At 38.2% G+C, this 15328-nt stretch overlaps 1 protein-coding gene across 1 annotated transcript in view; it reads left to right on the top strand.

Annotated features, from left to right (window-relative positions):
- The first annotated feature begins 2628 nt into the window (after positions 1-2628).
- The window catches only part of nrn1a (neuritin 1a), a 19440-nt gene continuing 6740 nt past the window's right edge, over positions 2629-15328 (top strand). Inside the window, exon 1 of the mRNA XM_033639258.2 lies at positions 2629-2926. Coding sequence (XP_033495149.1) covers positions 2872-2926 — 55 coding nt within the window. The 5' untranslated portion in view covers positions 2629-2871. The remainder of the gene's footprint in view (positions 2927-15328) is intronic.

Genomic DNA, 15328 nt, shown 5'->3' with positions numbered 1-15328 from the left:
CCATTGAGCGTGAATTTAAAGAAATATCAAAAAGCTTCTTTATGCTAAAAACATGATTAAATCTGCAAATAAAGACTTTGAGGTGTTAACAGGTTTTAAAGTTAAGTTTAAAATATGTGCATACCTCAAGGTCTATTTAGTAGCTGTTCTATTCTTTTTGGTCACAACACAGTCTTCTTCAAGATCATTGATGGAGTCATCATAACATCTTTTTTTTTCTTTTCTGGGCACTAAAATGACTTCTCATCTACAGTGGCATAAACATTTCAAGCACATTTCATGGTTTTTTGTATGTTTTGTTTTCTATTAATGAATAAATGGATGAAGGCTGTACAATGCAGTTACAAGCTCTGGAAAAAGCTACTGACTGAACTTTGACTTAATTAGTAAATGAAAATCAAATCTACATGTTCCAACAATCAAGGACTAACTGATTTTCCAGAGGTGGGACCAAGTCCTTGTTTTGCAAGTCACAAGTAAGTCTCATGATGCGGCCACTGAAAATCTTAACCAAAAGCCATAGCTGCATTTACGAAATCTGTTATGCTATTAAAATAAAGAAACTACTATGTAAGGGCAAACTGAAAACTATTATTACACCAGTACAGTTAACAATTTGAGTTTCACAACAGTCCCGTTTTAATGTGTTATGTTAGGTGATTTGTTGTTTTTCCAATAGACTGGTTGTCTGTTTCCTTGAAAAGACAATTATACAGCTTTAATTTGAAGGAGCACACAGAACATTTACTGGAAACAAGTCTTCTCCAGTTTAGAGGAGACTTGTGGGTTCCCATAAAACCCATTCTCATACAGACATCTTGGGTTGAAGGTTCAAGGGACTCCTTTGAAATTAGCCATGCCAGTTGTTCCCTCGCCAAAATTTAGCCCAACTTTTGAGCATTGGCATGGTTGGTACCAATGGATGCTTTAGGTCAGGGGTCTGGCAGGCCAAAGGCCCCTCAGCTAAAACAGAGATGCATATTAAACTGGGCCTGCATCAACATGTAGGGCTAGCTATAGTGCCATGTATAAACATATCTTTGTATCATGTGTACAACACTATAATAATTACTGACAGATTCATACATTTACATATCATGGATTCATTTGACAAGGATTCATAGGCAACAATAATGCCAAGGCCACACTGCCTGCATGAGCAGCACATGTGCATTGCAGAACCTCTTGGTTTTTCTTGGGTTTTTTTTCTGCGCCCCTGTTACAGTAACACATTAGAGTGGCCACACTGCCCATGTGGGCAACACTGCTTGGGCGCAGCTTGGCTGGTGCTCAGCTGTGGAACTCCTAGAAAGTAGGAGTCTCAACTATTTTTTCTGCAAGAGCATGTTTTCCAGTAAAAATAAATGGTGAAAATGGTCTTTTAATAATTATATTGGCATTATACCACCTGTCATTTCATTGTGTGTATCTGTCTGACATGAAAAAATATATGTATTTCTTTTTATTGTAACACTTTCTGTTTCAAAACAAAAGCCACCTGACAGTGTTTTATTTGTTAACACAAGGCTTTTTACTGTTAAATATTGTCATGACCATGTTGTTGGTGATGCAGTGGCTGCACGGTTGCATAAATTAATGGAGTACTGGCTTTTTATTGTGGAAGCACAGCAGCATGCAGTGTTGCAGCAGCAGTGCAGCAACAGTACTGTCTGTGTGACCACTTCATGTGGGCGAGCCACAACAGTTCAGCAAAGTAGCTTTCATGTACTGCTCACACAGGCAGTGTGGTCAGGTGTTAGCCTATCAACAATGCTGTGTATTTAATATTTTTTTTAAATGTTATGAACAGGCAAAATTATCTTGCCAATAATATGTTGGGTTCATGTTAATGTGTATTTTCATACAAATTTAATTTTGTAAAAAAAAAAGAAAAATATTAAACAATAGTTTAGGTAAGGCTAACTTGAAATAATGAGCACACCACAGCCTCTTAAAGACAATAATATTGGGCCATGTCCCCCCCACCACGAAACAACAAATTCAAAATTGGCAAAACAACCACAAAGAGACACAAAACAATTACAAAGACATGTGAAACAACCACAGCGATGCAGAAGAAGAAGAACTACAAATGGACACAAAACCACCACAAATAGATGTAAACTACCATGAGGAGACACAAAATAGGCCTACCACACACAAAATTACCACAAATGACACAAAACCACAAATGATGCATAATGAATACAAACATACACAAAACAACAAAAACAGAGGCACCACAAAGTCTGTGTTTCTTGCTCCTATGGAGGACAGGTGGTGGGGCCTTTTGCATATCTGAGCTCAGGGGCTCATTGTCTCATAATCCGCCCATGAGTTAACTTGATAAAATAATTGGTAGTTGGTAAATTAACAATTTTACAGGGGGAAAAAATGATTACCAATGATTATACAATTTTAGCTTTAATATCAGGACTCATGACCTCAGTATTTGTGAGTTGGAGGTATAAAAGCAAATAAATGAAATGAATGAAGGGTATGATAAAAAAAGTATGTGATGAAATCATAATGAGAGAGAGAGAGAGAGAGAGAGAGAGAGAGAGGAGGGGCCTCCCCCCCCCCCCCCCTCTCTCTCCTTCCTCTTTTTTCTCTCCAGACGCGTAAAAACAGGCAGGAAGCGCAGAGCGGAGCACGACAGAGAGCAGAGAAGAGGAAGAAGAAGAAGACCAGCACACATACACAGACGAAAGACAGGAGAGAAAAAGAAGAAGGAAGCAGCAGAGGAGAGGAGGAGGAGGAGGAAGAGTGTGTTGGATATAGCTACTGTTTTGCGGGTGTTTTGCGGGGAATGTGCGGCTCCTCCTCAACTTTCTGAATCTCTGCTCTAATGGTGAGAGGAGGACGCAGAGGATGGGAGTAACCTGGTCCTCCAAATGCCTCGCACTCTTTCTAGCTCTACACATAGGTGAGTGTCCAAAAACTATCCATATTATTTATTAGTATTATGATATATAAATACAACAAAAAGATGTAGAGTCATACTTTACGATCTGTGTATTTATTTCCTTGGATTGTGTCCTGAAATCTGTTTTCTACTGGTTACCAGGATGGGAATCGTTAATTTTTAAAAGCAAATAATGTCGTTTTTTAGGCTCATTTTGAAACTTACCGGTGTTTAATATTTTTACTCATATTTTAAGGTGGATAAAAACAGTTAGAGTCGCTTCTATAAGCGATTTTTTAAAATATAGCATATGTCTTATTTTCAATTCAGCACCCGAAAAAAAGAGGCTATAAAGAATAGGTTAATGCTTAAATCACAAATTAAATGTCGGTCACTTTTAAGTTTGCACACTTAAATTCGTTTTTAATGATATTAATTTATTTTTCAAATGATGTTTAATGTTAATATTGCCGGATGTGTCCCTGTTGGTGTGGCTCGTAATGAAGCAGTGGGGACATGTGAGCAGCAGCGGCTCATTTTAACGGGGCTACACTTCACATTTGGAGTGTGTGTGACACGAGTGGGTGCGTGTGCATGCGTGTGTGCGTGTGTGTGTGCTAACAAGGGGAATGCCCCCCCCTCCCCCTCCTCCTCTCTGCACCTTGGTTGTCCCAAAACTGAAGACATTTGTTGATTTTTTTTCATCTGCAGACATTAATTTATTTCTCAGATTTAATAGGCCTATATTAAAAGAAAAATAAAAACTGATGTTTTTATTCAAGCGGGTTAAATTTGGTGTTATTTGCGGGGGTGTTTAAGAAGCTACAAAGGAATTAAAAGGCTAGTTTGAATGTCTGCAAACGGCTGTTTGACCGGAATAAAAATGTACAGAAACCAGACGCTATAAATGTCCCGCTGGAGCCTTGTTTTTCAGGGTTTGTCGGCTGTGTAGGACTCGTGCTTCCCGCCGCAGTGTGCGGAGCTGCAGGGAGGCAGCAGCACCGTCACACCCGCGCTGTCCGGGAATAAAAACTAGAGGATGAGAAGCAGCCGTTAAAACATTTTCTTATTAATATCATCTTCATTTTTATCTCATGTGTCTGATAAAAAACGAAAAGAACGAAAAACACGGTTGACAGACCTCATTAATCTCGTCAATTTTCGCCGTGCTTGCTCGGGTTAGCAACCGTGCACACGCCTCGTGCACGATGGAAAATACAACTGCACGATTTTTTTGTTTTATGTTTTTAAAAAAATAAGATGTAAATTAACTGTTTTTCTTATAAAGATAATAACACTGCATGAAGCTTTAATGGTTTTAATGCAACAGTTCCTGCAGAGGAGAGAAATCCCGGATCCGTCTAATATCTGGAAAATGAAAAAGCTGCAATATGTGAGATGAAACAAGAGGAATGTGGTTGTTGTTTTGTGCTGTTGCATTGCATAACGACGCTGTGGAGGAGGGCTCTGCATGTGTGTGTGTAGTTCTGATTGTGTATATGTGTGTACATGCTGGTGGCAGAGAGAAATGCTGAATTATTCAAGACGCAGAATCCTCCCCGGTGCTATTGTTAGAGAGAGAGGTTTGATATTCACGGTCCGGAGGGTTCAGGAGAAACAAACCAGTCAAATCAGGATGAAATAGAAACAATAAATGCAGAGTTAGATGAGAAATAAATAGAAATGTCTGTCTGTTGCTTGTTTGGCTCATTCTCGTTCTCAGTCGTTCTGAAACGAGATGAGAATGAAAATGAAACCAAATGAGGGCAAAAAGCTGCTGAATTATTCCACACATACTAATTGATACATGCAGGGAAATCCAATGAAATCGATCAATTAGTCTGAATTTCCCCCTTTCCCATTTACTTGAAACCAACCAGCCTCCTACTCAGACAGGACTTCGGTGGGTGCGTGGAATTAAGTCTCCATCCTGTCATCAGCCTTCTCCGGTTTTACTATTTTATTCTATTTTATTTGAATTGTGCAATGTGATTGGCCGCTGCGAGCAGAGATTTAGCGCGCTGCTGCAACACATTTCACACCCAAACCGTCTCATTAAATCTCAGGGGTGGTTTTAAAGCTGCAATAAATAGATCTGCTGCACAAATATTCAAAAAGACGTCTTTGGAGCTATATGCATTCTAAAGTAACTCTTGTGCAGAACATTCTCAGCAGTGATTTAAAAATCAATGTTTCATAGAATTTTTTCATTGTTGTGAAATGGTCGAAATTTGTATATCTTTTTAGAGTATTTTTACGCGCGAAAATGGCCTCGTGTGTGTCGGAGGTGGGTGTGTCTGCTGGAAGTTACAACACGCTGCTTTTGGCATCGATGCACTGCAGGCAACAGTGTGTGTGTGTGTGTGTGTGTGTGTGTGTGGAGGTGGGGTGAATGAGTGCGAGCGTGCCTGATGGGAGGCGTGAACGAAAAATGCTTTGCGCGTCCCCGTTTAATGTGCGCGTGATGGGACTGTCCTGGTTTCAACGAAAAAAAAACAGAAACAAAAATAACAACAAATAAATAGAGATACATATAAATAAAAGCTGGAGGGAGGATGGAAATATATATATTTTAAAAAGGGCGGAATAAAAAAATAAAAATAAAAAGATCACACGTGTTTTTTTGGGATGAAAATGGAGCAGGTGATGAAACAACACATAAAATCTACAAAAATAATTAGAAATTTGTAGTTATTTCATGTAAAGAATGTGAGTTTAAAACGCTGCTTTTGGACACAAGAAATAAACAAAGATATTGAAACTGTTAAATTTCTGTTTCATATTAAATATTTATTAATTTAAAACAGCCCCGGGGAAACATAATTCAAATGTCAGATTTTTGTTAATAAAAGCGGATTAAATGAATGAAACACTGGGGATATTATATGTGGGGTTCATTCATGGATTTTGTGGTGACCTTGTCTGGAGCTGATTGGCTGAATAATAAAATAATAATAACAATTAACATACGTGCTGCAGAGAGGAAGCGCTGCAAGTTTGAGATGATGTAATGCCACCTCCATACAGTGGTAGAGAGACACCGGGAGACACATTGGGGAGGGAGAGAGGTAGAGGAGGGGGTGTCTCTCTCTCATTAAGCCATGCACATTAAATATTAGAATAATAATAATATTAAACAAACATGATTATAATTTAAAATTTCAAACAACAGGATTATGCAAGGAAAAAATCATATTCACAAGGACAAAAATATAAAGTATTTACTATTTAATAGATATTTAATTCAGGAATATAAAAAATACAACAATAATAATAAAATACATTCGAGGAATGATTTACAAAGTGTAGTATGTGTTAAAGGATAAATAAAAATGCACCTTTAAGACACATTCAGAATATTATGTAAACATTAATTTGATGTTACAATGATATCATTTACTATAAAAGGTCCAAGAAGCACTGCTGAGCAATAGATTCCATTAAAACTACAATAGAAACATTAAAGGAATACTGCAGACCACAATATATGAATATGTGATACTACAGAATAAAATACAGTATGTGATGAGTCATTATAGACTCACTACAACAGTCCCAGGGGGAATATTACTGCAGATTTACTACAATATAGAGAATTATAAAGGTCACCTTAAAGTCACAGTGTAGAATCACATACAGTAAATAACTCTGGATTTCTGTCTTTTTTTTCTCTCCATATTTTAGACTTTTAGTGCTCATGTGGATTTTATGATGAGACTGATGAAATCCTTGAACCTCAACATATAAACAATATTACACATATTTGATGGGATAATTTAAGCAATATCATATGAATAATATAACAGAAATACAAAATACAAAATACAAAATACAAACAGATCAAAAAATGAAAGTTTTATACTAGATTGGTATTGACCTATAATAAATACAGGAACAGTAAAGTTGTAATATTAATAGAAAAGTGTATGATTTCATGGGAATATTGTAGGTGAAAAAAGGAATACTGTAATTCAGTAGTGACTCCAGTGAGCACCAAACATGTTTGAATGTCTCCATGAGAATATTGAATACCACTGGTACAAACAATAGCTTTAAGAATACACTGTAAAATATCTGACTGTACATTTACAGTAAGTTACTGGCTACTAGTTGCATTACTTTCCCAGTAAGTTACTGTATCATTTTTATAGTAAATTATTGTGAAATGACAGCTGTATACTGTGATCTAACAGTAGTTATACCTGCATGTTACTGTGATTTAATAGTATGCTTTCGTAAAATTACTATATTTGATTGTAACTTCACAGTTGCATCCCATTACAATATTGTGACATAACAGTAAGTTCCTGTAAAACTGTATTTAACTGTAACTTTACAGTTTATGTACATTGGATTACTGTGATTTTGCAGTATGTAAAATTGAAATAATCCAGTTTTAGTCTTTAAGGTGATAATACTGTAACCTTCTGGAAATAATTCACAATATATATGTATATATATATATATATATACATACATATATACATACAGAGATAGCTGTCAATGGCTGCAGTGTTGTGAAATGGTCACAGTTTTGTAGGTGGAGAAAAAGTAATGGTTTGGGTTAAAATAAGTTCAAATAAGTAAATGTTGACTTTTGGTTTCACATGAGACATGAACATTGTATGACCCATCCATTCAGCCCTCAATTTATAATGACTGTGTTGTTCTTTATACTTCTGACTTTTTTTTAAACTAATAACAATATGATGCATGTGCTAGTTCCAATTGTCTAATTAAATATGATCATAGGCTACAATCAATAAAACAACACAGGACTTTTAGTAGTAAATGAGTCAATGACAGTCTCAGGATGTTTGAAGGGCAGGGGCGAAAAGGAAAAAAGGGCACCTACTGCATGACATGGGGACAAGAGGGCAGGCAAAAGGGCATATCCGCTCATTTTCATCCAATAGGGCACATCGTCTTGTTTTGATCACTCAAGAGGGCAGTCAAAAGGGGCCATCCTCTCGTTTTCACCACTCAAGAGGGCAGACAAAAGGGCACATCCACCCGTTTTCATCATTCAAGAAGGCAGCTGATAGGGCACATTCTCTCATTTTCGCCACTCAAGAGAGCACTTTAGCGTGGCGTTTTCAACTGAGGTGGCACCAGGGGGGGGCGGTCGCCCCCTGAGTCCATCAGTGAAATGAGTACTTCTGTAGTATCCCTGCTTTTACTTCAGTAAAGGATTTAAATACTTCTCCCACCACCTCTCTTTGTTGCTCTTAAACTGGCTTATCTGTTTTTTTTTTCGAAGTTGCCATGATTAATTTATTGATGCATTTTAGATCTTAATGGGATATATGTGTTGTCAGAGTGGTTTATTTATTTTCTTAAGTTGCAGTATGTTGACCTCTGTTGTCCACCGCAGATAAACCCCTGCCATGTTACTAGCAGGTCAGTAATGTGCTATAAGGCCACTTTAAAGAAAAAACATCACTGATTTTAAAAATGTTTCAGGGTGTCGATAGTACTGCTGCACATATGAAAAGTGACTCAAGTGATGTCACTTGAGTCGGTGTCAGTTACGTCTGACTGCTACTACATTTGAAAATTAGAAAAAAAAATCTGGATGTTATTATTTTGGCTCGGTTTAGGAGTAGATGATGGTTTGGGTGAAAGGAAGTATGTTTGCTACATAACTGAAGTCCCATACGTAACACAATTTACAGTTAAGTTGCGTCAGTAAACCTCAGTTAACATACACTGCCTGGCCAAAAAAAAAGTCACCACCAAAAAAAAAAGGTCATACACTCTAATAATTCGTTGGACCGCCTTTAGCTTTGATTACGGCACGCATTCGCTGTGGCATTGTTTCGATAAGCTTCTGCAATGTCACAAGATTTATTTCCATCCAGTGTTGCATTAATTTTTCACCAAGATCTTGCATTGATGATGGTAGAGTCTGACCGCTGCGCAAAGCCTTCTCCAGCACATCCCAAAGATTCTGAATGGAGTTAAGGTCTGGACTCTGTGGTGGCCAATCCATGTGTGAAAATGATGTCTCATGCTCCCTGAACCAGTCTTTCACAATTTGAGCCCGATGAATCCTGGCATTGTCATCTTGGAATATGCCCGTGCCATCAGGGAAGAAAAAATCCATTGATGGAATAACCTGGTCATTCAGTATATTCAGGTAGTCAGCTGACCTCATTCTTTGAGCACATACTGTTGCTGAACCTAGACCTGACCAACTGCAGCAACCCCAGATCATAACACTGCCCCCACAGGCTTGTACAGTAGGCACTAGGCATGATGGGTGCATCACTTCATCTGCCTCTCTTCTTACCCTGATGCACCCATCACTCTGGAACAGGGTAAATCTGGACTCATCAGACCACATGACCTTCTTCCATTGCTCCAGAGTCCAATCTTTTTGCTCCCTAGCAAATTGAAGCCTTTTTTTCCGGTTAGCCTCACTGATTAGTGGTTTTCTTAAGGCTACACAGCTGTTCAGTCCCAATCCCTTGAGTTCCCTTCGCATTGTGCGTGTGGAAATGCTCTTACTCTCACTATTAAACATAGCCCTGAGTTCTACTGTTGTTTTTCTTCGATTTGATCTCACCAAACGTTTAAGTGATCGCCGATCACGATCATTGAGGATTTTTTTCCGGCCACATTTCTTCCTCGAAGACGATGGGTCCCCACTATCCTTCCAGTTTTTAATAATGCGTTGGACAGTTCTTAACCCAATTTTAGTAGTTTCTGCAATCTCCTTAGATGTTTTCTCTGCTTGATGCATGCCAATGATTTGACCCTTCTCAAACAGACTAACATCTTTTCCACGACCACAGGATGTGTCTTTTGACATGGTTGTTTAGGAAATGAGAAGCAACTCATTGCACCAGTTGGGGTTAAATAACTTGTTGCCAGCTGAAAGATAATCGCCCATGCAGTAATCATCCAATAGGAGGGTCGTACCTATTTGCTTAGTTAAATCCAGGTGGCGACTTTTTTTTTGGCCAGGCAGTGTAACTCAACATTAACTTTAGGTTTAACACAAGGCAAAACAGCAGTCTCCTGGGAAAATGTCCTGTGCTTGATCCATCTGTCCACCCTGACCTCATCCCTACGAAGACCTGACTTCCTCCTTTGCTCCCGTCATAATCAACGCAGCCATTAGAGGTCGCTGCCTAACAAAAAACATAAAGACGGGTGATAAAAGGCTGCTTGTACGGAGGATGGGGAGGAGAGTCTCACATTTACAAAACATTTCACCAACCTGATGACTTGATGACATCAAATTAGTGTTTTCATTTGTCGTTAAGTTGGTGAAGATGTTTCTTTGTTTGCGTGTGTCTGTTTGCATATGTTTTCTTAATTTGCAGTGTGCTGAGCTCTCAGTACCACCACATAGAACACCTCTGGGCCTTTCCCAAACCACCTTTGCACCCTTTTCCTACCTACTTTCACTTTGTTTCTGCGGTCTGCCACATTAGGTGCTATCCTAAACCAATGAGTGGGGAATGGGAGTGCACTCTGAAACCCTCTTATGGCGGGCCTGCACCGATGCCGCCTTACTGACCATGAGCAACTCAGAACTGTGCTAGTCATGGAAGAAGCTCCGTATAAATAAAGTTCCATGTGACAAACCCTACAAATACTGTATAAGTTGCTAAAACTAAGACAGACATTCATATTGTCATATAGACATTAACATCTTAAAGGTTACACTGTATTTAGGATCAAATATATCCTTAGGACACCGCCACATTCATTTGATTGCAGTGTTGTATATTTACAATGTTACTAAAACCAAGCAGCTTAAAAACAACAGAGTGAAAACCAAGGGGATATTTACAAAAAAAAAAGAAATAGAAAAAAGAAATGCCACCAAAGAAGCTTGGGAGTAAGTTTTATTTCTATTTATTTATATATCAGTTCATTTATTATTCATTTCTCTTTATGAAAAAAGGATAAGAGGTAATTCAGGCAAACAACAGCAGCACATACAGATCAAATGTAAGTGCTATAAATACATATGAATCACATAAAATGGGATTAAGTTTTATTTTTCTTCATGTTTATGAAAAGTTACATCAGTTCTCTTTCCACCACAGAGAGGGACGTTTTTCCCAGAGCTTGCCGCTGTATTTATCCCCTACACCTTAATGAAGAGTGCTCCATAGTTACACTCTGCTAGAGTGGAAGTGAGGAGATTCCAGTTTTGGAAAGGCTCACCTGAATCTCTTACTGAACTGTTTGTGGCTGACTGAGGTGCATTGTGGGTAATGTAGGCAGCCGGTTTTGACAAGGACAAAGAACATTCATTCATACATTTTCCATAACCACTTATCCTCTTGAGGGTTGCGGGGGGCTGGAGCCTATCCCAGCCAACATTGCTGACATTTTACTTTTTGTTTTTAATGATCTGTCATGAGTCTGACCAATTCTATAAGAATCTGATGATAAATCACTGGATTGCTCCTTTAAACTGACATGTAATAGGAGTATTATTGAGATTCCATAGGAAACATGTTGCAGAGGTATATCCCATAAAGTTCAACCTCAATATGAATCTATTATTGAGTAACTGACGCTCATGATAACACCAATAGGAGCAGAAATAGTCATAATACTATTTATTTGTTGTTTTTATGACAGTATTTATTTGAAGTGTTGCGGTTTTGATGAATGGATTTGTTCCCCTCATCCTCCTTTAACAGCCGTGTCTCATCCTACACGTCATGCTGTGTTAGTCCACAGTTTGATGGAGTGGAACCGGACAGCAGGCGTGTTATTATCCAAACCAATCAATCAGCCTGATCCCCTGCTTAACGAACCACGCACACACACACACACACACACACACACACACACTGAGTTAACAGAGGTCATGTAAAGGGGGTGTGTGTGTCATGTTGGTGTGTGTGAGTGGATGAGGGTGGGGGTGGGGGTGGAGGTGTATCCGACTGGAGACTCGTAGTGTGTTTTATAGTTGAGTTCTCTCTCTGTTAAAGTGAATGGGGGAGGAGACTGACACAATAACAGCTATTTAAACACACAACCACCATATACACAGAGAAGACAAATATACAGGTTGACGTCATGATGTTTGGTATTTTGGACGTTTTTCATTCAAGGAAACAAAAAAAGGATGTTTCATGTTTTTGCATTTGAAATATTTGAATATGCCACATTTTAAAAACCGCATGCTCCTCCATGACATTTAAAATGCTGTTTAATGTATGTCTGACTGCATGTGCCCACATGGGAATTTAACATGGGAATTGTGCTTCACTGTTAATTTAAACAAGTGAAACAGAGGTCTACATGTGATTAATTCACATGTACTTTATTTGTACAGTAAAAACAGAACAAAACAGACCAAACATATATTCCAGTTGCCAGTTTATTAGGTACACCAAGCTTAAATTAATGCAGTCTAATACAGTAGTAGTTTGTGTTGAAAATTTTTCAGAGAGATTGAACTGTACGGTCCATCCTGGAGAATGTAGTTTGTGATGCTGTAATAGCAAAAGATTTTCACTCTAAACTCATCACGTATCACTGTTTGGTAAGTGGACTTTTATGTCTACATATGAAAAGCTAGGTATCCTGAGTGCGTCTGTTGTTGATGTTCTGGGACTCCTGTTACATGCATTGTGTCTTTTCAAAATATACAGTTTCTGCTTCTTAGATGCATACAGTCTCTTTCAAAATAAACTTACAACGTAAAACACCTTGTATTAACATTTATTTCCTTGTGCAACAAAGGTTAGGTTTAGAAAAAGACATCATGTATGGCTCAACATTAATACAAGAGGCAAACATGGGCCTCCTGGGTGAAAGTCTGGGTTTTTGTTGGACCCTTCCATCACCCCACCTGCCTGCCCTATAAAGACTTTCCAGCTCCTTAAATTGCGCTGCTGTCTGGTGGCGATTCAAATTGACACTGCTCAATGGCAAAACATACCACTATGAAAGGATATGTGTTTTTTGTCAGTGTGGAGTCTTCCAGAGGAAATATTGAGCGTTAAGAACTTAATTTCCTGCATACTGGTGAATTTTAATGCAGCAGTGTGGGCCCTCACTGCATCAGTCTATGGTGGAAATGTCTTTAATTTCACCAAAATAAAAGTCCTCTCCTACTTTCATGTTTCGTTTGGGGGAACAAATGCACATGTTGTAAATGGGTAGTGGGATATGTCCCCTGCATCCCCCTGAAATCTACCCTGAGTAGATCATATAAATTAAGGGTAACATAAAGTAGTGTAAAATGTGTCACCTTAACACTGAGAAGGTTCCAAAAAACAGAATTTAATCAAGAGCCAAAGTTTCGTGTCACATACTGTCCACCAGCCTCTATTCAAAAATTAACTGTTAATCTTAAAAACTCCAACATGACACTGAGGTTGTCTGTTAAAAATGTAAACTAGATGAGATATAATAATATGTCATAATTACAAATTATTGCAGTTAACAACTGCAGCTGCTATATGTTTATGCAACCAATTTGCCAAACACTAAATTGCTTTTGGACGATTCTGGAAGACAACAGATCACATTCAATGTCACGTCTTTAAATATTCATTGCTAACATTTTTCATGTCCTTCACGTGGAGACTATTGTACAACTAAAGGGATAGTTCATATTTGTTGAAGTGGGGTTGGATGAGGTTCTTATCCATAGTCAGTGTATTACATATAGTAGATGTCAGTCGGCCAGCCTCTCCTCAGGCAGGAGTCCGACATGGAAGATAAGCAATGCACTGTTGTGGATGGAGAAAGCAGCAAAACGTATTTTAGCCACCTAAAAAAATCAATATCAGTTTGAGTGCACACTATATCAAGAATATTTTAACTGCTTTACCTTTCCATCAGACAGCCCATTTCAATGGGGAAGCCATTAACAGCTTCAGTTCCCCATCTATGCTCTCCTCAAAGCCACCAGACTCCATTCACAAAAACAGCAATTTAAGCTCCCTGAGCACAGGAGCTGTGGGTCTACTGCTGCCTTGAACCGTTATTTTGTTTGTGTTATTGTGTGATTTTGGTAAATCCAAACTATACACTTTAAATGCCAAAGTCACACAAAAACATAAACAAAATAACTGTTCCATGCAGCAATAGACCAGCAGCTCCTGTGTTCAGCGATGTTAAAACACTGTTTTTCTAAGTGGAGTCTGGCTTTGAAGAGAGCAATGTAATGGTTTAAATTTCCCACTGAAAATCACTGTCTGACAGAGGGTTAAGTGGTGCCAGTGTGTAGTTGCTTCGGAGGAATTAGATAAGGAATTGTTCTCTCCAGTTTCCTGATTTAGTTTGTGACTTTTGGCTCCTGGAGCTTGTAGTTACTTTGCAGCTCGACTTTGGAACATCCTCCCACAACACGTCTCTTAAAATGTATGTGTTTTGGCTATTCTTTAATGTTTAGTTAATATTTTGTGAGTTGTGCACTTCTTATTACCTTTTAAAGCACTTTGTAACTACTGTTTTGAAACCTCCTGCAAACCTACATCTTCAGATGAAGACATTACATTTTGAGTTTGGTGTATCTTATACTTCATTCGTCTTAACTTAGATCTGTTGTCCTTGCTTGAGGACGCTTTTTTGTGCCATCTAGTGGTAGCAAAAACACAAATCCATGTAAGAACAAGATGGCGGCCAACTCTGCCAAGTCAGCCTTCAGCCAATCCCGACACAAAAGTGGACAGGGTACAAAACCTGGTCAAATATTATGGTTGATCCTTGTTTATTTATTATTTATTTATTTTGTTTGTAGTTTGATATGACATAGAAATATGACCAATTTTAGCAAAAGTAACAAGCTATGGCCCTGTTAATTTGTATTTATTTGAGGAAACTGGGACTTTATCATCACCTCATTTTAGGACGTTGGGACTTTATTATTGTATTATTAGAGCATTTCACACAGGCCAGTGAGGTGTGACAGACTGTTCCTACAGATAAAAGGACATTCCCAGTTTGAAGTACGGAAAATTCATACAGAGTTAAAGAACTAACAAATCACGTAGGTATGTTGCATTATTTGCAATTTAGTTATGCACAGCCATGTTCAGGCATTGAAATAGACAGTCTTATACTTTAATACACACTTGTGACATTAAAAATAAACCCAATGTTCCCACATGAGGACATCTTTTTTTTCACTCACTGTTTAAAGACAGTGTTTAGTTTTTTATACTTATCAGGTCCTACTAATCCCAGATAGCTCAGAAAAAAATAAAAATGCACACTAAACAAAAGCTGAGGTCTCAGGAGGGTATGTACATGTGACACATGTATATGTTGGAAAGCTGATTGACCAAAACTCTCTCTGTAGATTTTACATTTATAAATGTGTGAATAAGCCCACATTTGTGGAAAACAACCGCTTATTTACGCAGAAACACATGTCAAGTTTTTTGTCACATATGTACTTCACCAGCCTTGACATTAACCTCACACAGGCTGAAA

The sequence above is a fragment of the Epinephelus lanceolatus genome, chromosome 20 (assembly GCF_041903045.1).
Source record: "Epinephelus lanceolatus isolate andai-2023 chromosome 20, ASM4190304v1, whole genome shotgun sequence".
In the NCBI taxonomy this organism is placed as follows: Eukaryota; Metazoa; Chordata; class Actinopteri; order Perciformes; family Serranidae; genus Epinephelus; species Epinephelus lanceolatus.
Note: the sequence above shows the minus strand (reverse complement) of the source record. Positions and strands in the feature narration are given on the sequence as shown.